This window comes from Phyllostomus discolor, chromosome 1, assembly GCF_004126475.2.
Source record: "Phyllostomus discolor isolate MPI-MPIP mPhyDis1 chromosome 1, mPhyDis1.pri.v3, whole genome shotgun sequence".
In the NCBI taxonomy this organism is placed as follows: Eukaryota; Metazoa; Chordata; class Mammalia; order Chiroptera; family Phyllostomidae; genus Phyllostomus; species Phyllostomus discolor.
The window spans coordinates 132,536,744-132,560,971 of record NC_040903.2 but is presented as its reverse complement, the minus strand read 5'-3'; the positions used below and the strand labels follow the sequence as shown (position 1 = coordinate 132,560,971).

Genomic DNA, 24,228 nt, shown 5'->3' with positions numbered 1-24,228 from the left:
TCTAATTTGCAGAAAAACAATAAATAAAGCCAAAGGGAGTTAATTACTAGCACAAAGTAAGATAATATTAGAGGTAATTCTAGATATACTACACAATAAACATTAAAAATTTTTATGGCTGATAATATTAAAAAAGACAACATTGGAAAGAATGGGTGTTATTTTTAATGCTGAAATTGAGAAAAACGATATTTACTGTGCATTTTCAGCAAAAAAGTTCTGTTTCTTGTTGGCACTCTAATTTATTTTATTAAAAAAAAAAGATGATTTGAAAAGATGATGTGCTGTTAGGGAAAAAAATCTAGAGTTTGCACTACCAATGTAATTTGGCCAAGAAGAGGAGTGATTTCATTTTCAAGTTTAGATTAGAGGAGAGGTATTCATGAATACAAAAGCAGTCACTGTAAAACTTTTGATATTTTCCATACACACATGCCTGACAAAGATAAAGGGATTTTCTTCCTGTAACTTTTTTTTTAAAATAAGGGACAAGAACAATCTAATAATGTTTTAATGTAGTTATTGTGTGTCACACTTTGTTGATCTTCCCTCTCCCCTCAATGACCTTAGGGATAAAAATAATTTCCCTTAAGTATCAGTCTACTGCCACAGACAGAGTCCATTTTGAGAAAACATGGTTATGAAATTTATGGATCAACTATGATACACCAAAAGTGTTTTTCATGTCTATTTAAATAACACTAAAAATTATCTAAAAAATAAATTCTCTTTGGATTTCAATGTCATCACAGTTGGTATATTACTGTTAGCCAGAAAGTAAGTTTTTAGATAATCTTAAATCAAGTCAACTTAAAAAAATAGTATTTTTTCACACTATACCACTGAACAGAATTATAAGATTGTTTAGAAAGATTATATTGACATTACTTTAAAACTTAAATTGATTTCACTTGTGATTATATATGCATTTCCTTAATGTGGCAAATTTTATCATATGTTAAAAAGTAAAAATGAACCCCCAAACTGAGCAATATTATGTAATTTTTGTAAACCATAAGTTAGGTCCACATTGCTATTATGTGGTATGTGGTTTATTTCATGCTTTCTCTGTCCTGCTTTGACTTACACCTTTAAAGGGAGCGCCATATGTATGTATGGATAAGGACAGGAAAATCAAAATAAGATGGAAAGAATAAAAAATAAAACAATTGTCCTTCAGATAACAATGTTTTTGTTACCGTAGAGATAAATATTCTATTTTTATATAGTTTTGAAGTGGAAATCACTCTGCTAAAAATTTTGATCTTTAATCACTATAAAAGTCTATAAAAATGTATTTGGTAATACCAGACCATGTTATTTACAGGCAAAAACACTCTCTTAAAAATTAGTGTTTGTTTCTAATAGTTCCTAAAGGCAAAGACAATTTTGAAAAATTAACTGAACGCTGCCCTGACTGGTGTGGCTCAGTTGGTTGGATGTCATCTAGCAAAATGAAGGGTTGCTAGTTCCATTCCCAGTCAGAGCACATGGCTGGGTTGTGGGTTGGACCCCAGTCGGGGGTGTACAAGAGGCAACTGATTGATGTTTCTCTCTCACATCAATATTTCTCTCCCTCTCTCTCCCCAAATTAACTGAAAATAATTTGTAGCATGATATTAGTTTTATGTTAAAATTCACATTTTCATTACTATATAGATAACTGTTAAGTTTTATGTTAAAAAAGTTGTAAAATAAATATTGAAATACATTAGCCCTGGCTGGTGTGGCTCAGTGGATTGAGTGCCGGCCTGCAAACCAAGGGGTTGATGGTTTGATTCCCAGTCAGGGCACATGTCTGTGTTCTGGGCAGGGTCCCCGGTGGAGGGGCATGTGGGAGGCAACCACACACTGATGTTTCTTTCCCTCTCTTCCCATCTCTCTAAAAATAAATAAAACCTTAAAAAAATTAAAAAATAAAGCCAAGAGAGCCTTGACTTAATTGCTGTGTCATCCTTTACTTAATGCCTCAGAAAGTGAGAATACTACTTACTTCCCATATTACATATCTGGCAAAATATGTAGGGTAATATGCAAAATATGAATGGAACACTAAGAAGAGGAATATGAAGGACCGCAGCTGGTAAACAACCACAATGTTAAAACTGACGTGCTTTATATATTTAAGGGGAAAAGTTAGTCTAAATGTGGTCCTATTATCAATATTTTTCAGTTGTGAAATTTATAACTTGACAATATGATACACAAAAGTAGTATTCATATTTATTTTAATAATATATTCTATCAGATATTCACTTAAGAATGACATTTCCAGGTATACTTAACTAGTTTTACCTTATTATTCATTAATGCACTTTTACTTTCTTTTACCATCTGTCTTTATGCCAAACTGAGTAATTTCAGATAGTATAAATCCATTGAAATGAATCTTATACTTTTTAACCTCTTTCAAAAGATTCAACCTAGTCTTAATATAATTTTCTCACTGCTAACTCTTTTATATCAATCAAAAGAGCTCTATGTTTTAGATAAAATTATTTTATAATGGCCGATTACATGGTGACAGAAATGGAAGCTTTAATTTCAATAATTAAACCTCAATTGAGAATTACAGTAATTTTTTTCCCAATAAATTAGACAAGAATACTGTGCCTCTTAAACTTATTTAATATAAATAATATATAAAGAGAATTTGAAGGCTTACTATAATGAACTTTTGTGTATATTAAATTCTCTTATTCTACTTCCTTTGAACACCATTAAAATAGTCACTTTTTTAAAAAAAATCCTCATCCGAGGACATTTTCTCATTGCTTTTAGAGAGAGAGAAAGGTAGAGAGAGAAACATTGATGTGAGAGACATCGATATGACAGAGAAACATTGACTGGTTGCCTCCTGCACACGCCCAGAGAGAGGATCTTGTGCACCCTGACTGGGGATTGACCGAATCTGCAACCTAGGTGTGTGCCCTGACCGGGAATCAAACCCTCAACCGTTTGGTTTACAGGACGATGCTCCAATTAACTGAGCCTCACCAGCCAGGGCAAAATAGTCATCTTTGTATTTCAGGTGCCTAGTATAGTGCAAGGCACAACAGGATAACTATTTGATAAGTTAAGATGGCCAATAACAATGCAACATATTATAAAATACAAGGACATACCATTTCAGTTCAGTAGCACTACTTTCTTATGCTGAGAAACAAAGAAAGTTAATACAACAAAGTGTAACTAATTTTAACCAAGGGTTTTATCATTCATTCTTTTTATCCCAGAACCAGTGTTAGTGTTTCATGCAGACAGTTAGTAAATATAATTCTGGAAAAAACTTAGTGACAGCTTCTGAAATGTTTAGTATGAACCAGGGCAGTGTTAAGTTTGCTTATTGTCTGAGTTACAAGCTTAGGGCTTGCTAATTTTTAAGAAAGGAAATAGGGGAAGAACAAAGAATGTTTTGGTTGACACTTTGTCTTACCTTCAGATAAACAGAACTGATATTTAATGATCTAAAGAGGGAAAATAAAATAAATGAAACAATCATAAGGAGTGCAAAGTATTACAGAATAGGAAGGCCATCAGTCATTTATTTTCTTAGTGATTTCTTCAAAATTAGTTAATAGTAAAAATGCAGTACCCTCTTATAATCTTTAAATATTATAAAATAAGTCAGTTTTAAGTACTTATAAATCTAGACCACTTAACTTTAATTGAAAAATTAGAGATAAGGCAACATTCTTGGCCATAAAATTTGATCCTCTAAAGCTGATAGAGTGCATGCTCAACCTGTGTTTATCGTGCAGGTACTTCCTTCACTAAGGGTTCCACAGTAGCCACTGCCCATCAGCTCAAATACCATGTGGTACATGTACTTCTGTGAAGACTGCTGACTTTCAAAGAAATTCCACTTAGGTAAAAGAAAGTATAAATCACATTTATAAGCCAGATTCAGCTATTAAATAATGATGAAAAATTTATATTTCAATGTTGAAACTGGAATTTTATTCAAGCAAGCTTTCCATTATTTGAAGTTTTTAGAACAAAAGGGTATTGCATTTCAAGTTCAAATGATGACAAGTAACTAATACTTGCTTTTAATCTTACCGGCATCAGATGGTAAATGATGGTAGGGAGCTGGAGAAAAAACCTGTGCTGCAAAATCTTCAAACGTCGTTGGTTCTAAATGGTGCTGGACAATTGTTTGCAGGTATCGTGCTCTCTCCTCATAGCTGATTTCCTTCAGTTAAGGATGAAGTTAAATGCAGCTTACATTGGAAAAGAATAGATCTCATCAAAAAGGACTATTGCAATTGCCAAGCTATTAGTTCTTGATAAATATAGTAATTATTCACTAACTATTCTCGCATATATTACAAGTATGGCTTTTTAAGTTAAAAATATGGTTTTAAACATAAGTTTACACTTTAGGATACCACTATAAATGGCAGCTTAACAGAGAGGCATTTTTTAGAAAATAATTATAATACTAAACTGTTGCAAGAAAGAAAGTTAAGTTTATTTGAGAAAGAATTCAGCTGCTATCAGGTCATCTTAGGCTCATCTTATCTTTTTAATCAGCTTCAGATCTGCAGATTTACTCTGAAAAGCCACAAGTAAATATCATACTGCTTAAAATACTATGTCTGAAATTCTGTATTTCTCATTTGTAAAGATTTATTGTGAAAAATTCCTGCATATCTTCCTCGTTTTCTAAAATCTCTGCATTTTCCCAATTGTTCTCATTTTGAATGAAGACTGCTGTTGCTGTAATCCTTGAATAACTCCATGTGGTTAAGATAAATACATAGTTGAATCTGTATGTCAGGAAAAAATACCTAGTCAATTATAACACTGAAACAAGCAGGAATATTTGCAAAGAGACCACAGGACTCCTAAATACTGTCTAACAAAGCATCTACAGGGCACTGACACTGACAGAAAAATACTGTACTTCCCTTTCACCACATTTTCTTCTCTGATATTATTGACAAGCAACCAGTGCCTTGAAGTGTTGTTGCTTTTGAACAACCCACTCCAGGCTTCCTGTTTCAGCAGGCCTGATTGTGCTGTTAGCACAGAGAGGGCGAGAAAGAGAGAGAATATTTCTGTTGTTCACGAAAGCAACTATGGAAATGGCTGTCAAAATGTAGAGCAGCAGGCAGCAACATACAATTATCAGGAAAAACTCACACGCTGACTTCATGTTGTATAGTTCCTGAACTGAGAAATCAGTTAACCTTTCTTCTACAACTTTAAAAAGTTTTCCTGCTGTACTCAATATGCTATGTTGATAGGCTATACATAAGACATTTAAATAAGCACAAATAATAATAAAAATTTGTTTATTGGCTGTTTTTTTCCACTAATTTTCCAAAACTCATTTAAGTATTTTCTCCTCAAAATTATTTTTTCTTTTTTAAAAACAAATTGCAATTCAATTACTGTAGTTCTACAATTCTAGAAATTGTAGCCCAAGTCTACAACCAAGACCAAGAAAAAAAAAGCTGGGGAAGATAACTTAAAATGCTAATTCAATGGGAGATTCCATAGCCAGTTACATTTATAAAAGAATGTAAGAGTAAAGGTAAGATTATATTCAATAGGTTCTTGACTTAATTGTGATATCTTTTGCCATCTAAATGGCTTGAGTACTCTCTTTTTGCATTATGATTTTATTTTATGTAATAATCTGAATTCCAATTCCTTGCAATCCATTATTTTCAATTCTGTATACTGAGGTTGAACTTTGAAAGAATTTTACTTCCGAAATGGGCAGCAACAGGACAAGATGCTATATTAAAATGATCAGCAGTAAGTAAGTACTTTATGGAAGAATCATATAGGTATTTTTGAGTGTTACCATTGGAAAGAAATATAGCACACTTTTAAAAGAGGGTATATGGTTATAAATGGAAGAGGATGAAACTGATGGTTCAATCTAAATAATACCACATATCTCACAACTTGTTGGAAAGTACTTTTTTCATTGGGGGAGATTCACAGCTGCCGAATTTTCTGCAGTTAATAGAGTCCTTTGATTCACAGCAGTGCCCCTTGTACAAAAAATACTGGCCTTTGTGTATTACCAGAAACTAATTTTCTATTTGGCTGAAAAGGGAAAAATGGGGTTATTGCTTCTCCCTCCTACAGAGCTTTTCATTATGCCTGATGCACTCAACTTCTAAGCTCTTCTGAGAAAAAAAATAACTGAAGAGGCAAGAGGTAGAAAAATGAGCTTGTTAGCACATTAGAAGTGAAGTATCTTGGTGGGCCCTAGAAATTCCCAGTGGTGTGTTAACTTATCACTCTATGCATGCTGGCACTGATAGTCTCCCAATTGATCACTCTCTTTTCGCACCAAAGGTGCTGCCAGGAAGCAAAGACTGAAGGCCCACAGGAGAACAGTCTGCTATCAAAACAAGCTGTTTTTAAAAGTCTGCTTGAATGGGCAAAATGCTGCATGAAAAGTAGGGTGGAGACACCTACCTGCTTTTAAAATGCTCTACTTTCAGAAGGCCTATAAATGAAATATTTTACTTTATCTTATTATATTTAGAGTTTACACAAAAATTAAGCAGAAAGAAAGCAAATGTTAGTATTTCTAAAGAAGGGAGGATATTTCCAATGTAGTAAAATTTATTAAAGCAAGAAATGACTATCTAGATAAAATACATTTTGGAGTGTAATTCTACTTCATTATATAAAAGGAGATTTCTAAAATTCTGAAGAAATCCTAATAAAAAGCCAAAGTAAAATTATCCAGGTACAATGTATTCATTTTATATAAAAACACATGATATATTTAATAAAATTACAAAATATCTTCATTAGTGAAAATGATGCTTTTTAAAATAACTTTTAAAGAGTGAAACAATCATTAATGGTTGAATTTAAATGAATTTAGTTATAGCACTTACAACAAATCAGGAAGGTTAATGTCTAAAGTTTTCTTTTGAGGGGGTTATCTTTGGAAAACACTGCTATTTTGGTAAATAATTATACTCTACAGTAACTCATCTCCTAAAAATTCTTTATAATTTTCAGAGTTTGATATGGCCAAATACACAACAAGATCCAAACAAACCAACCCAATCTATAGTAGTTACATCTTTTCCTCTTTTTACTTTGGAAAACATATAGCATTAAGGAGATTTAATGAACTCTGAGTACTTGAACCATAGTCCTAAATCCACAAACAAGGTGTTTTTTTGTGACTGAGATAAACTCCCAAACAATGCTATTAGCACCTGCAATGGTAACCATAATCTAGAGCAGTTAATTCCTGTATCTCCTATAATAGGTTAGACAAAGTTAGACACTTATTCCTTAAATGTAGTTCTCTAGGGAAAAGATATTATACCTATAAATTAAGTGGCATACACAAACTTGACGGCTATCAACGACAGGATTGCTCAAGCTATATCCCTACTGTGAGTGAGTGTTGCCATTGACATTGAAATTTAAAAAAATGAAATGGGCGAGATGATAAAAAGGTAACGGTAAACTAACAAATTCAGAGAAAAATTTGAAGTACGAGTCTAAGTTGAATTAAAAAAGGTTTTTATTGTAAATTTAAAACCACCCAAGCCAAAGCTAGCTAATAAAAAGCCATTTGATGAGGGAGACTTTTAGCTGGTAGGAATCTTTAATACAAAACTAGCCAATCAAAAGAAATAACACACAGGTGCTGCAATCACAGCAATATAATTATCCACTAATCCTCCTTCCTTCTACTTTTTGCAAAAGCAGAAAAGGGGGAAAGGAATATTACTATTCTAAAAATAGTAAAGGGAACCAAACATTTTCTGTAGTATAAATAGTTTAAACCTAATCTGTATTTCATAATATTAACATTACGATTCATTTTAAATAATGACTATTGATTTTAAACTTATGTATGAAATTACTTGTGGCCCTCTGTCACTATGTCAAGACCAGCTGTCAAAAACGTGGGGTTCAATTTCAGCCCAGTCCTGGAAAAATGTGCACGAATTCTCTGTGTCACAGTTTATCTGTGTGTTAAATGGGAATACCACCACCTATTCCTATTTATGTTTCAGGGATGTTGAAGATAAAGGATATAAATACAGGGCAACCCCAAGTACCCCTATATCTGTGTGAAAATAGTTTATTTTGTCTTTTGGGTCAAGCCTTTGTAAACAGTAGGTACTGTCTCCATGAGGGCAGTTTACAGTGTCAGTTTAAGAAACATCTGCACAGACATGCACGAACTCTTTGATAATATTTCTTGTTTACTGTATGAATAGAGGGGATTTTGACTTAACTTGGATGAGAGGAAAGTGATTTCCATGAGAAAAAAGACAGTATGAAAAAGATACTATAGAAGGTTAAATAAGTACCACGTTTTCTGATTTTACTAACGTATAGAAAAACAGATAAAAGGTGGATTTGGTTTTAAAGAAGCAATAACCTTTCATGCTCCACAATAAATTTCTTAATAATACAATGTAATCTTGAACTGTTTATACTGCCAGAAAAGGCAAAACTATTTCCATGGCATGTCCAGTAGGCTGTGCAAACATTTAGCTCAAATGTAATTTGTGAGTACTTTCGGTTAAGATGGTGGAGTAGATAAACTCTGTGCTCACCTCTTCCCAGGACCACATCAAAATTACAACTAAATTACAGAACCACCATCAGTGAGAACCACCTGAGACTAGCTGAATAGAAGTTCAATACCCAAAAATAGAAAGCAGCAGCTGCAATGACACTTGCAGGAGGGGTGGAGACACAGAAAGGGCAGGTCCTGTGCAATTAAGAATCAGGATGGATATCTTGGATGCAGAGGTCCCACCTGAACAGTGAGGGGTCCTAGCTCTACACCTGGTTCACTAGCCTAGGGCTGAAAAGAGGAGTCCCTGTAACATCTGGCTTTGAGGACTGCAGCTGAGTAAAAGGGCTTCTGGAATCCCAGGTGTTCCCTTAGGGAGCCACACAAGAACTGGATCACAGACTCACTCGCTCTGGCCTCTAGTCTGAGGACTAGAGGGGTAAGGGTCAGAGTTCCCTTCAGGGACAAAATGCTGTCAAGCACCACTGCTCCTCTGTTGAGGGTTCAACCTCCCATACCCATCCCTTAGGAGCAGGTGTGTGCCAAGTAACCTGGCTAACACTTTGCCGTACCCTGGTGATACCTGAGATCCCACTTACCCCTAACTCTCCAGTTGCCAGAGCTGCTTCCAGAGGTTATTCCACAAAACCCAAACAGGTATCAGTTGGCCTCAACTTGCCCTGCACCTCTTGCTAAGCAGCCCTAAGCATGGTACAAGTGGTGACTGGTCTCAACTTGCATTGTTACTTCTACCAGGTAGTCTGAAGCCTGGCATAAGCTTTAGCCATTGTCTGGAACACAGCTTGAACTAAGTGGGTTCTAGCACAAGAGGTAGCTGGCCTCACCTCACATCGTGGTGCCCACCAAAGGATCCCAAGCCTGGCACTAGTGGTAGCCGGCCTTGGTTTGCAGCACAGCTTCTTCCAAGCCCCTCCAAGCCCAGCACAAGTGGTTAACCAACCGCAGATCTCTTTAGTAGTTCCCACTACATGGCCCCAAGCTGAGTACAAACATCAGCTGAATTTGGCCTTACCCAAAGCCCTTCCCAAGAGCGTCCAGAACCAACACCCCTAGTGGATGGCTTCAGACCACAACAGAAGATCACCCAACGAGTTCCACAAACAACATACCTGAAGGTCAGGCTCAATGGTACCAGAGACCGCCACTAAAGCAACTCCTGCTCCATGGGGTCAGCTCTCACACAACAGCTTGTCCACTGTAGTCACTGCCAGCCCTCACAGCCTGTCAGACTGAGGGTCAATCCCACCCACCGATTTGCCAAAAGCAATAGAAGGCATAACAAGAGGGCACACACAATCCCCACAATGGATACTCATTGGAGCTCCTGGCTCAGGTGAACAAGAAAATTGCACCTCTGGGCCTCACAGTATACCACTCTGCCAAGACAGAGAGATATAGAAGATCTACCTAATATATAGAAACAAACACAGGGAGTTAGATAAAATGAGGATGCAAAGGAACATGTCCCAAATGAAAGAACAGGAAAAATCTTCAGAAAAAGAACTCAACAAAATGGAGACAAGCAATCTGTCAGATACAGAATTCAAAACACTGGTTATCAGGATGCTCAATGAACTTAGTAGAAGAAAACATTGACAATCAGAGCAGAAAAGAGAATAGTTTGAGTGACCTCTGGGACAACATCAAGGATAAAATCATTCGCATCATGGAGGTAGAAGGAGAAAAGAACAAGGGGTTGAGAACCTATATGAAGATATAATGAGTGAAAACTTCCTAACAGGGTAAAGGAAATAGACATACAATTCCAGGAAGTGCAGAAGTCCCAAACAAGATGAACCCAAAGATGCCCATACTGAGACACATCATAATTCAAATGTCAACAGTAAAGACAAACAGAGAACCTTAAAACATCAAGAATCAAGAAAAAAGCAGTTAGTTCCATACAAGGGAGCTCCCATAAGACTATAAGCTAATTTTTCTTTAAAAAACAACAACAAAACATTTATTTTTAGATAGAGGGGAAGGGAGAGCAAAAGAGAGGGAGAGAAACATCAGTGTGTGGTTGCCACCAACACACTCCCCTACAGGGAGTCTGGACCAAAACCCAGGCATGTGCTCTGACTGGGTATCAAACCGGTGACCCTTTGGTTTGCAATCTACTGAGGTACACCAGTCAGGACTATAAGTTGATTTTTCAACAGAGGCTATGCAGGCCAGAAGGGCGTGGCAAAAAATATTCAACGTGATGAAAAGCAAGGACCTACAACCAAGACTACTCTACCCAGCAAAGCTATCATTAGAATTGAAGAAATGAGTTTCCCCAGACCAAACACAAAACAAAAACCAAAAAACTCCCCCCAAAGCGAGGAGTTCACCACTAAATCAGTATTATAACAAAAGTTAATGGGATTTCTTTAAGTACAATAGAAAAAAATCAAATACATACATAAGAAAATAAAGGAAAAAAATCCTCTCTAACAAAGGCAAACACAGAAAAAGCAGTGGATCAACCAACTCTGAAGCTAGTACAAAGGTTAAACAGCAAAAGTAGGATTACAACAGTAAATTAAAGGATACACAAACACACAATAAAAATAGAAAATAATGACAAAAACATAAATGTGGACAGGGTGAGTAAAAATGGTATTGAGTTCAGAATGTGTTCAAATTTAAGCAATCATCAACTTAAAATACACTGCCATACACATAGCTTGGAATATATGCAGCACATGCTAACCACAAATCAAAAATCTACAAGATATATACAAGAAACAATGAGAAAGGAATCCAAACATGACACTATAGAAAAGCATCAATGTACAGGAAAAGAGATAAAGGGAATGAAAAAAAAAAAACCCAAAGAATTTAAAATACAATAATAACATTGCGTACCGCATACAAACCTCTAAGACATACACCAGGGACCACACGTTTTTGGGCAAACTGCACGTTATTTAAATCATCATAACTACAGATCATAATGCACTTTAGGTGTTGTTTTTCAATAATTATAACATTTTTATTTACAAAAACAATTAAACAACTAATTAAACAATTGAAGTTCCTAGTACTTTTTTAACTTATGGTACTGCGTAAAACATTTTCCTCTATGAAGAGGGACCAAACAAAATTTACATAAGTATCTAGATTTGCTCCTTTTTCCATGGGCGGCACAAACTCTGCAGGCTCTCATAGGAAATTTTTTCTTTCCACTCAGTGGAATACACGTAGGTTCATGCTGCTTCATATCACCTGACAACCTTTTGGGTAGATCTTTACGAGGTGCTCTCCTTGCACCCCCAGGGGAAGGGCTGGACAGATCTGTCTCTGGTTCCAGAGGGTCTTCATTATTGTCATCCGTTATCCAGTCTCTTGCCACCAATAGCAGAAACTGTTTATACTTCATTTTTGCTTGTGGATTGAGGACGTTGTACACGCTAAATGAATTGAAAAGTCCACAGTTTATAAGGTACAGCACTACTTTTTTTGTCCATTTCATAGTTTTCCTTAGAATGGAACAACACAAAAGGAACTGATCCGCATGGTCAATGCCTTTCATGTGGGCATTGTATTCCTTGATGCAGGTAGGTTTTACAATATTCTCGCCTGTTTTTCTATTTTTTTTTTTTTTCCTGTTGTCGAGACAAAAGTGTCCTGGATTGTTGGTATTATTCAGACAATCCGCTTGTCTTTCCATACTAGAAGAATATCGCCTTTTCTGGTAAATATTATGTCACCTTACTTCATTCTTGATGTTTCCATTTTCAAATTTGGCAGTAAACCTCTACTCTCCCTAATAGTCCCACAGACTCTAGTTTTGTTCTGTAGCAGCAATTCAGCAGTAGATGTAGCATTGTAATAATTACCCTGGTAAATATGGTGCTATATGCTAAGATAGGGTCCAAGGACTGAAAGAACAGTTTCTTGCAATTTCTTTCTTTCAGCAGTGTATATCTCCATATTGCAGATATAGCCGGTGTCACTCTCGCACACCATCCCAACAAGTAAACCATATTTTGTTATTTTCGCTGGGTTGTACATGTGAAATTTTAAATGTCCTCTCCATGGAATCATTCTCTCGTCCCAAGACAACTGTTGCTTTGGTTTGTATATTGTTTGAAATTTATGCAGGAAATAATCCAGCATAGGTTGGATCTTGAAAAGTCTCCCCAAGCAACTGTCCATTTTGGTGTTATCATTGAAATGCCAGAATGTCCATATTTTGCTCAAATCTGTGGCGACTCATTGTCTGTGCAAATATAGGGGTACATATCAAAGGATCTGTTGACCAATAGTGTTTCAAACTATCTTTTCTTGTTTGACCCATCAGAATAATTAGGCCAATGAATTTCTTAATGTCCTTCTGTGTAACCGGAGACCACTTTAGTGTTCCAGATGGTGTTTTGCGTTTCATTGTGGTTTGATCATGATAGTTGGATAGTTCTTTGCACAACATCTCAAACAATTCATCACCAAAAAAGAGATTGGTCACAGAGGGCACAGAGTCACACTGAGACGGAAATGTAGTGACCCCAGCATGACCTTCAAACATTTGTAAGCATGGTGGTGTGTCAATTTCAGACCAACAATTATCAGTAGCTTCGTCAGTGTCGGAATCACTTGAAAGCACCACCACCTTGCACTTCCTTACAGGTCTAATAATTTCACTGTCAGTAGAATCAGTAGAATCGTCTACAGAATTGTTAAAACAGTCATCCGCATCTTTGATCTCACTAGGAATATCTGATAAATTATCGTTAAATACTTCTGGAAGTGTATCAGTTTCGTTGGTTTCCTTCCTTTTTCTGAGAGGGCATTTCTAAAAGCGCCAGGAACTTGAAGGCAAAGACTATTCGAATGACCAAAATACAATGTAACTGCAATGCTTTATGGGTTCGTGCAATTATATAGTTTTTCATAGACTGACCTGTACGGTTTCCACCAATGAGATCGATTCATTCAATGTGGACAAGACAGTGTGTTGACATCTAAAGTCCTTAACAGATGGCACAAGAAACATGAGGAAACTCATGAGCGGTACACAATATGATAAAATGACAACAATTACATACTTATCAATAATTATTTTAAATGTAAATGGACTAAATTTTAAATCAAAAGACATAGGATGGCTGAATGAATAAAAATCCAAGTCCTGTTCATATTCTGCCTAAAAGAGGCCCACTTCAGATGGAAACACACATAGACTGAAAGTAAAGGGATGAAAAATGATATTTCATAGACCTGGATGGTGTAGCTCAGTGGATTGAGCACGGACTGCGAACCAAAGGGTTGCTGGTTCGATTCCCACTCAGGGCACATGCCTGAGTTGAGGGCCAGGTCCCCCATGAGGGCCATGTAAGAGGCAACCATACATTGATGTTTCTCTCCCCCTCTTTCTCCACCCCCCCTCTCTCTAAAAGTAAATAAATAAGATATTTCATGGAAATGGAAACAAAAAAAGATGGGGTAGCAAAACTTATATCAGACAAAATGCAAATAGACTTGAAAACAAGGGCTATAATAAGAGACAAAGAAGGGCATTTAATAATGACAAAGGGATCAATACACAAGAGGATGAATCTCTCATAAAAAACTAGCCTAAATGTATAAAAGTAAATATTGACGGACATAAAAGACAGACAGTAATACAGTCACAGCAGGTGACTTTAACATCCAACTGACATCAACAGATGTATCATACAGAAAATCAACAAGGAAACAGTGACCTTAAATGACAGATTAGACCAGAGAGACTTGATGGATAATTTTAGAACATTTTGCCACAAGAATGTATACATTCTTTTCAAGTACACAGGAAACATTTTCTAGGACATACCAACTGCTAGGCCACAAAACAAGTCTCAATAATTCTAAGATTGAAATCATATCAAGCATCCTTTTGGACCACAATGGAATGAAAGCAGAAACCAATCAGAAGCAGCAAACAAAAGCACACAAACATATGGAGGCTAAATAACACACTACTAAACAACAAATTAACAACAAGATCAAGGAACAGACCAATGATCCTTGAGACACATAAAAATGAAAACTGAATGACTGAAAATCTATAGGCCATGGCCAAAGCATTTCTAACAGGGAAATTTACAGCAATATAAGCTGAACTCAAGGAACAAGAGAAAACTCAAATAAACAGACTATATTAGGCCTGATAGGAAAAGAAAAACAAAGCTCAAATTGAGTAGAAGGGAGGAAGTAACAAAGATCTGAGGGGAAATAAGAGTCTAAAAAAATTAAAAAGATCAATAAAACCAAGAGTAGTTTCATTTAAAAATATAAACAAAATAGATAACCCTTTGACCAGACTCATCAAAGAAATAAGAGGGGGCCCAAGTAAAATCTAAATAAAGAGAAGTGACAACTGACACCACAACTACAACGGATTATACAAAAATACTACAAATAATTATACGCCAACAAATTGGACAATGTGGAAAAACATATATAAATTCCTAGAAACATGAAATCTTCTAAGACTGAATCAAGAAGAAACAAAAAATCTGAGTAGATTGAGTACTACCAAAGAAATCAAATCAGTAATCTAAAAACTCCCAACAAACAAAAGCCCTGGATTGGATTGATGGCTTCACAAATAAATGTTACCACATAGTCAAAAGGGAATGAACACCAACCCTTCTCAAACTATTTCAAAAAATTCAAGAAAAAGGAAGGCTCCCAAACTCATTTTATGAAGCCAACTTTATGCTGATTCCAAAACTAGACAATTACTACAAAAAAAAAAAAAAAGATTATAGGCCAGTATTTCTGATAAACATACATGCAAAGATCCTCAACAAAATAGTAAAAAAAAAATGAATTCAGCAATACATTAAAAATATAATACACCATGGAGAAGTAGAATTTATTCCTGGGATGCAACATTGGTTCAAAATCTGAAAATCAATGAATGTGATACATCACATAAATAAAAATCATATGATCATATCAATAGAGGCAGAAAAAGCATTTGACAAAACCCAACATCCATTATTGATAAAAAACCCTCAGCAAAGTGAGAATACAGGGAACATACCTGAACATAATAAAGGCCACATATGACAAATTTGCAGCTAACATCATATTCAAAGGGAAAAGCTACAAGTGTTTTCCTTAAGATCAGGAACAAGAAAAGGATACCCACTTTCACTACTGTTATTCAACATAGTATTGGAAGTCCTAGCCACAGCAATCAGACAAGAAAACAAAATGAAAAGCATCCAAATTTGAAAGGAAGAAGTAAAACTGCCATTGTTTACAGATGACATGATACTATAATAGAGAACCTAAATATTCTACCAATAAACTACAGGAACTGATAGGTAAATTCAGTAAAGTAGCAGGATACTAAATAAATCTCCAGAAATTAGATGCATTTTTATATACCAATAATGAAGTGTGAATCCCATTTATAATTGCATCAAATAAAATAACATATCTAGGAATATATTTGACCAAGGAAATAAAAGACCTGTACTTAGAAAATTGTAAAACACTGATGACAGAGACTAAAGATACAAATAAATGGAAGGATATACTATGGTCATGGATAGAAAGAATTAACAGTGTTAAAATGTCCATACTATGCAAAGCAATCTACAGATTTGGTGCAATCCCTACCAAACTACCAGTGGCCCTTTTCACAGAACTTTTCACAGAAATAATTCAAAAATTTATATGTTCAATAGCGCCATAAAAGACCCCAGATAGCCAAAGCAATTTTGTGAGAGAACAACACTGCTGAAGGTACCAAGCTACCCTATATCAAACTATATTACAAGGTACTAATCAAAAACAGCAAGGTACTGGCATGCAAACAGACACACAGACCAATGAAACAGAATAGAAAGCCAAGGAATAAATCTATGCCTATATGGTCAGTTAATCTATGACAAAGAGGACAAGAATTTACAATGGGATAAAGACAGTCTCTCAAATAAATGGTGTTGGGAAAATCAACAGATATGTGCAAAACATGAAAGTATACCACTTTTTAATACCATATATACAAATGAACTCAAAATGGATTAAAGACAGATGGAAGACCTGAAAGCATAAAACTTTAAGAAAGCAAGCAGTAAACTTTTTGACATAACTCTTAGTAATATGTTTTGGGATATGCCTCCTTGGTCAAGGGAAACAAAACATTACTAATCATAAGGGAATGCATACTGAAACCACAATAAGATATCATCTTCACACCAGTCAGAATGCCAATCATTCAACGAGTTGTTGAAGAAAAGGGAACCCTCACACCATTGGTAGGACTGGAAAAAGATGCAGCCACTAGTGAAAACATTATGGCAGTTCTTTAAAAAATTAAAAATAGAACTACAATATGACACAGTAATAGACTTCTGGGTAATTATCTAAAGAAATCCAAAATACTAATTTGAAAAAATCCTTGTACCTGTGTTCATTGCAGCATTATTTACAATAACTAAGACATAGAAGCAACCTAAGTGTTCACTGATAATGAATCGATAAAGATGTATTACATAAATATAATGGAATACGACTCAGCCAGAAAAAAGAATGGAATCTGGATCCCAGGCAACATGGAGGCATAGGTAGAAACATTTCACTTCCTCCCACAACCAAAAGAAGGATAACAACTAATTTGAAAACAAAAAACAACCAGAACTTAAAATTAGACCGCATGGAAGTCTGACAACGAAGAAGTTATACAAGAAACATTCATCCAGATGGTAGGAGAGACAGAGACAGGAAGCTGTGGCGTAGAGGACACGTGGCAATATGGTGGACCAGGCGGGTGAGGTGGTGGCTGGCAGACGAACTTCCCACATTTGCATGTGGATAAGCCAGGAGAAACAACTGGGGAGTGAGACAGACCATGCAATACAGGGTTCCAGCATAGGGAAATAAAGCTTCAAACCTCTGGCTATAAAAACCTGCGGGGGTTTCAGTGGTGGGAGAAACTCCCAGCCTCATAGGAGAGTCTATTGGAGAGACCCACAGGGTCCTAGAACATACACAAGCCCACTCACCCAGGGAATCACACCAGAAGGGCCCAACTGCTTGTGGGAAGTGAGGGAAGAGATAGAAAGTGAGGGGTAATAGCTGAGCAAATGAGCAAGTGGCGTGGTTCCCTCTCTAACCCCTCACCCACATATAGCTCCACAATGAAGCAAACTGGGTTGCCCTGTTGTGACAAATACCTAAGGCTCTGACCCTTATGATGTAACAGGCTTGCTGACAAAAAGAAATATGGCCCAAATGAAAGAACAGATCAAAACTCCAGGAAAAAAAAAACTAAGCGATGAGGAGACAAACAACCTATCAGATGCAGAGTTCAAAACACTGTTAATCAGGATGCTCACAGAATTGAGTTTGGTTGCAAAATGAAGGAAGAAATGAAAGTTATACAAAGCAAAATAAAGGGGACCAACAGTGAAGGGAAGGAAACTGGGATGCAAACCAACAATTTGGAACAAAAGGAAGAAATAAACATCCAACTGGAACAGAATGAAGAAATAAGAATTCAAAAAAGGAGGAGACTTAGGAACCTCTGGGACAACTTTAAGTGCTCCAACACCTGAATCATAGTGCTGCCAGAAGAAGAAGAGCAAGAAATGGAAAACTTATTTGAACAAATAGTGAAGGAGAACTTCCCCAATCTGGCAAAGGAAATAGAATTCCAGGAAGTCCAGGAAGCTCAGAGAGTCTCAAAGAAGTTGGACCCAAGGAAGAACACACCAAGGCACATCAGAATTACATTACCCAAGATGAAAGAGAAGGAGAGAATCTTAAAGGTAGCAAGAGATAAAGAGAGAGTTACCTACAAAGGAGTTCCCAGTAGACTGTCAGCTGATTTCTCAAAAGAGACCTTACAGGCAAGAAGGGGCTGGCAGGAAATATTCAAAGTCATGAAAGGCAAGGACCTACATCCGAGATTACTCTATCCAGCAAAGTTATCATTTGGAATAAGAGGGCAGATAAAGTGCTTTCCAGATGAGGTCAAGTTAAAGTTCATCATCACCATGCCCTTACTGTATGAAATGTTAAAGGGACTTATCTAAGAAAAAGAAGATAAAAAATATGAACAGTAAAATTCCAACAAACTCACAACTGTCAACAGCTGAAATGAAAGTACAAAAACAAACTAAGCAAATAACTAGAACAGGAACAGAATTGCAGAAATGGAGATCACATGGAGGGTTACCAGTAGGAAGGGGAGGGGAGAATGGGGGAAACAGATACAGTGAATGAGCATATTTGGTAGGTACAAAACAGACTGGGAGAGGTTAAGAAAAGTATAGGAAATGGAGAAGCCAAATAACTTATATGTACAAAACATGGACATGAACCAAGGGATGGAAGGAGGGGAAGTGAAAGGTAGAGGGGGATAAAGGGGAGAAAAAATTGGGACAACTGCAATAACATAATCAGTAAAATATACTTAAATAAATGACATCTTGCCATATGCAACAACATGAATGGACCTAGAGGGTATTATGCTAAACGAGATACATCACAGAGAGAAAGGCAAATACCACAGGGTTTCACTTATCTGTGGCATCTTAAAAACAAAACAAACAAAAATGAAAACAACCTTACAGATACAGAGAAGAAACTGAAGGTTGCCGAATGGGCGGGGGTTAGGAGAAAAAGGGGAAGGGACTAAGGTGTACAAGCTTTTAGTTATCAAAACAGTCACTGGAATGTAAAGAACAGCACAGGGAATACTGCAAATAATATTGTAATAACTATATATGGTGTTAGGTACTAGACATTGGGGTTAATCACTCTGTAATGTATATAAATGTTTAATCACTATGTTGTATACTTCAATCTAATGTATATATTGTATGTTGACTATAATTTAAATAAAAATGTAAAGAAAAAATAATTTATTACTGGCCTCAAAGAAATGGAAATCTGTATATATATGTATACATGTATCTATGTTGACACATGAAGGATGAAAGTATAATTTTTTACAAAAAGGAACTATTAAAAATGTAATTGTAAGGAGACTTCAAAGACATATTGCTTAACTAATTTCCTCTTAAATTCAGGTTTAATGTTTTCTTCCTATAAAAGAAAAAAAACTATTGGCCCCCTTTTAAGTAAAGGCAAAGTATGAGGTGTTTAGATATGTGCTTAATATCACAGCCTCAGGAATTTAAGCCCCATTCTGAAATTCATAATTTATTTTAGTAAGCATTGCCCACACTCATATTTCCATGGCTTCTTTGCAGTTTTAGCACTTAGAAATCTCATTCCCTGATTTTGTACAAAGATTTCATTAACAATAGTTGTAGAAGAGGGAGAGTTTTGCCTACTGAGGTAAAAAGAATTTGGAGAGCACTACTAACAATATTCACAAAGTCTGTAAGGTGGCTGTGGTAGGTTGAAATTGGCTATGGTGGGAGTTTTCACCTCACAGAACTTGACAAAAGCCACAAATTGGAGCCTCCCATGCTCTCGAGAGGCAGTTATTAAACACCAAATGTGCCTCTTTCCTCATGCTTGTTGTTTTAATAAACTACTGGGGATACTAATGTCATGGGAGCAGAGGCCATGTCCTCTTCTCTTTATATACATCTTTATCACTTAACACAGGGCCCAGTATTACTCAGGATGATGAACTAGAGATTGGTATGCAGACAGCCCCCTTTCTCTAATTCTAATGTGGCTCTCCAGAGGCAAACTCCTTTAGGGCAAATGCATTTGGGACTTTCCTAGGATTGGATACAGAGTTTAAATCTTGTGAGAAACAGTTTGGTTTCACCTCCTATCTTTGATCTTGCTGACCTCCTTTGAAAGAAGAAAAGTGAATAAATCATAATGTATATTAAAAAAGTGAATAAAGCACACAGGTAAGGTCTAACATTAAGAGAAAAGAAAACTGATAACTTCTCGAAAAACATAATCCCTGCCTAAAGAAACACATTCTGCAAGTGTTGAAAGTAATTACAGCTTGCTAGAGTTAGGGCTGAAATAAACATTCTGCCCCACTGGCTGTGACAATTTTTAATTTTAAAAATATATAAATACTTTCCCTAAATTCAACAATGGTATGAGGTGATGAATTTAGGTCATCATTTGAGTGGCCATCTATAAAGAAAAGGGAAAAAACTTTGTGAAAATGTCTATAGAAAAAAATCAAATGGAGGGTAATTTCAAAACTATTTTAGACAGATTTCCAAAACTCCTCTGGACACCATAAGAACAGAGGTAATCATATCCTTGAAAAATAATACTTAGAAATTTAAATAATCAGGTTTTTCAAAAGACCATCTTAAGAGGATTTATCTTCAGGCATCAATTATTGAGAATATTTTAGGACAGTTTGAACTAGAGGAAGGACACAATAATTATCTCTCAACATTACTTTCAGGAAACTTAGCAAAATCAGCAAAATGTTTGTTTAGCAGTAAGCCTTGTGTGGATGGAAAATAACAACTAGAGATTTGTTTGGAAAAACAGAGCTGCTGACCAGTACAGTTGGGGCTAGAATCATGATCACTTAATAGTCCAGTGCTCTTTCTACACCCATCTTAATAACCTGGGTATTGTATGAAGAAAAAAAAGATATGAGATATTTTAGTTAGCTCAAAAATGGCCAACACAATGAATATTAGTTTAAATTGTAAGATGTGTAGCTTTTGGAAAATGTTTATTTATATACTAAAATATCACATATGGTATAGTAAAAATCCTTGGTGGGCTCTAAAATAAAAATGAGAAAAGAAACAAACTACATTTGGCTTTCTAGTTCTAAAAGGCCTTGAAGAAATAATAAAAAACCCCCAATTTTATTGAGATATAGAGCACAGGCAGAAATACTTTACAAATACATCTCAAGGATTTCATGGCTGCTATTGTAAAGTGGCAAATTTTGCTGAATTATACAGAGCAATTAAGTATCCTATGGACTACTGTGCATTACTCATTTGTAAGGTCAAAGTAAATGTACTGCTATCCTTGGTAAATTAATATTCACATTTCTTTCTTCTAGTAGCTAATTTCTTCAAGAAACATGATGTCTAGTTCACATGCAATAAAAATAAAATTCCTGTGAATAAACAGCATGAATCTTGGTATAGTGTATATTTGTACCATGTTAACAGAAAGTCTTCTGAAAGTCTGCAACAGGTTATGCAAAATTATTGTGTATAATTTTTATGATGCCTTATTTTATTAATGAAATTCTTTAGTAGTTGATACTATCTACACCATGAAGGAAAAGCTGTGATTTGTCAGAATAGACAAAGCTGGGCTCTAATCCATCCTTTTTAACCATACTGCCAAGTCTATATTGTTTTCACTGCGTCTCAATTAGGAGACAGGCAGGACACCTGGTACTTCTTTATCTAAGTCCCATGGGCTGCCAGATGACTCAAAATCCATAACAGGTGCTAAGACAGTGTGAGGATAGTCCCATTATTGAAAGCTGGAGTTGAATAAAATTTGAACCATATATAATTGCTCATAAATCAGTCAATTACTAAATGAAAACATTAAGTAGAAAGTTGACAAAAGCCCAATTCTACCAAAGTTGGAGTAAATGCATTTAAAAATATTATATTAATCTTAAATAAATAGGATTAAAAATTAAAGCCCACCAAAAGGTTTTAAAAATACTTCCTGATTAAATAATCCAATAACCACTGGTTTCTAAAAGTACTAACATGATTATTAAATATGTGTATTGACTTTACTTTCATGGTATTTGTATGAAGCAAAACATCTAAAAGAAAAACAAGTTACTAGATTTCAAATGTAAGGAAATTAACATTATGGACGTTCATTTTTTATGAGATCTACTTGAAAATATTATTATTAAGTATTAATGAGACTTTCATAGTCAACAGAGAAGTGCTTCAGAGTTACTAGTATTAGAGTAAAAGTTTAAAAAACGTGGAGGGGGGACTAGAAACAATCACTATTGTGTTGTTCCCTTTAGGTACAAAAATTTTAGTATGTTAAAGTTGAAGAAATGAATGTATATGTTTGAACTAAATAAATAACTTGAGAACTGTTAGAAGATTGCAAAAAAGAAAAAGGTCACTAAATAAGTGAAATTTTACAGTGTACAATTACTTAAGTGTTATCTCTACCTAAATGTGAACTAATTTAATTAAGATTTTGTTTAAATGCTAAAATTATCAGGAGTAAAAAAAAGTGATTTATTATCACAGTAAGTAGTTACAAAGTACAGCAAACTGTCATTTAAGACTGTGCCATAGAATCTACGATAAACAGTATATTGGCTTAAACTAATGCACTATATGCCTCCAGGGAATGATAGGGTTAGAGACTGGACTTTAACATCAAAATCTATCCATTAATCTTGACTTAAATATAATCTATTTTGCAGTAAAAGGAGGAATGGGAATTCAATGAATTACTGTTTTTGAAATATTGCCCTGGTGCCCATTTACTAAAATCATTTAAGAGGACACGAGGAAATTGAATACTAGTAAATTTTATAGACTGGTACTGATTTACAAAATGTGCATCTCATTTTCCTTCAACATAGCAAGAGAATATAATTTAAAAAAATTTATAGATTAAAAAAGTTTTCTTAAAATATCTTCCTCTATTCTATAATTCTATTAAAAATAATCCTTTGGAAGGACCTGCTTTATAAATTACAATATTGCAATATAATTTAGTCAAATTAAGATAAAAAAAGAATCACCTATGGAAATATACTGTGAGGATCTTGGGGGCTAAAATAAACCTTAATTTTTTTTTAAATGTGGTGGGTCATTGTTTCCTTGCATCACAACCACCAACTACTTGATTAAACTAACTAGAAAAAAATGGAAAGGGCAAGAATAGTGTTTATACAAATATCATGGCATACAATGCTTCATAGAAAAGAAAAAACCCTCACATTTTGAAAGCTATCCAAAATAGAACTAAACAGAGATTAATCATGATGACTGAAAATAGTTGTTACTCATTTAAATGACAAAACCAGTATCTAACCTTAAGATTTGATGACTAGTTTACCTTTAGTGAATTATTTTAGCACTTGCAATGGTTATGAACATTAATTTACATTTCTATAAAAGCTTATATATATTCAGGTGATATCTGGGAATTTTAAAAAGCACAGTGTAAAGAAAATTAAGCCAAATTTGTCTTTAATGTTACCTGATATATAAATTGTGCTGGTTTTAACCCACTTTCCAAAATTAATTTTGAATTTTTATAAAGATTAAAAAATACATCTTTTTTCATTCAAACACAGTATCATAGACGAAAGCTGACTTCTGCTCTGCTACAATCTGGCTGGCAGAAAATAGATAATGACACGTTAATGAGGAATTGCTGATGGTTGTTTAAATGTATTTATTTGCTTTCCTTTTGATAGTAGGTATGTGCTAAATAAAAGTCAATACTCCTATCAAGAGAGTAAGTAAATGTAGAAACATCAGTTCTGCAACAGCTATTTTTGCTCCTTCTCTTTTCTGAACAGCAATTAGTAAAGCAACCCCTTCCCCTCCTCCCTAGTGCTGTCAAGCTGTTCAGAGCAGTTTGCAACTCGACAATGGTACCATTGTGAACGCTCTCTGGGCTTCCTTCCCACAGAGAGTTAAATGGGCAGTTCCTGCTGCCCATGATTGGTGTCCAGTGAAATAATACTCAACAGCCAGGTTTTATCAGCTTCACGCCAAAGAAGTGAAGCCAGGGAACCCAAGCCTTCATATCATACT

The 24,228-nt window shown here is 35.3% G+C and overlaps 1 protein-coding gene across 1 annotated transcript in view; it reads right to left on the bottom strand.

The window, feature by feature from the left end:
• Nucleotides 1-24,228, bottom strand: part of RALGAPA1 (Ral GTPase activating protein catalytic subunit alpha 1) — a 276,187-nt gene that overhangs the window by 5,804 nt on the left and 246,155 nt on the right. Inside the window, exon 40 of the mRNA XM_028505505.2 lies at nucleotides 4,063-4,187. Coding sequence (XP_028361306.1) covers nucleotides 4,063-4,187 — 125 coding nt within the window. The remainder of the gene's footprint in view (nucleotides 1-4,062; nucleotides 4,188-24,228) is intronic.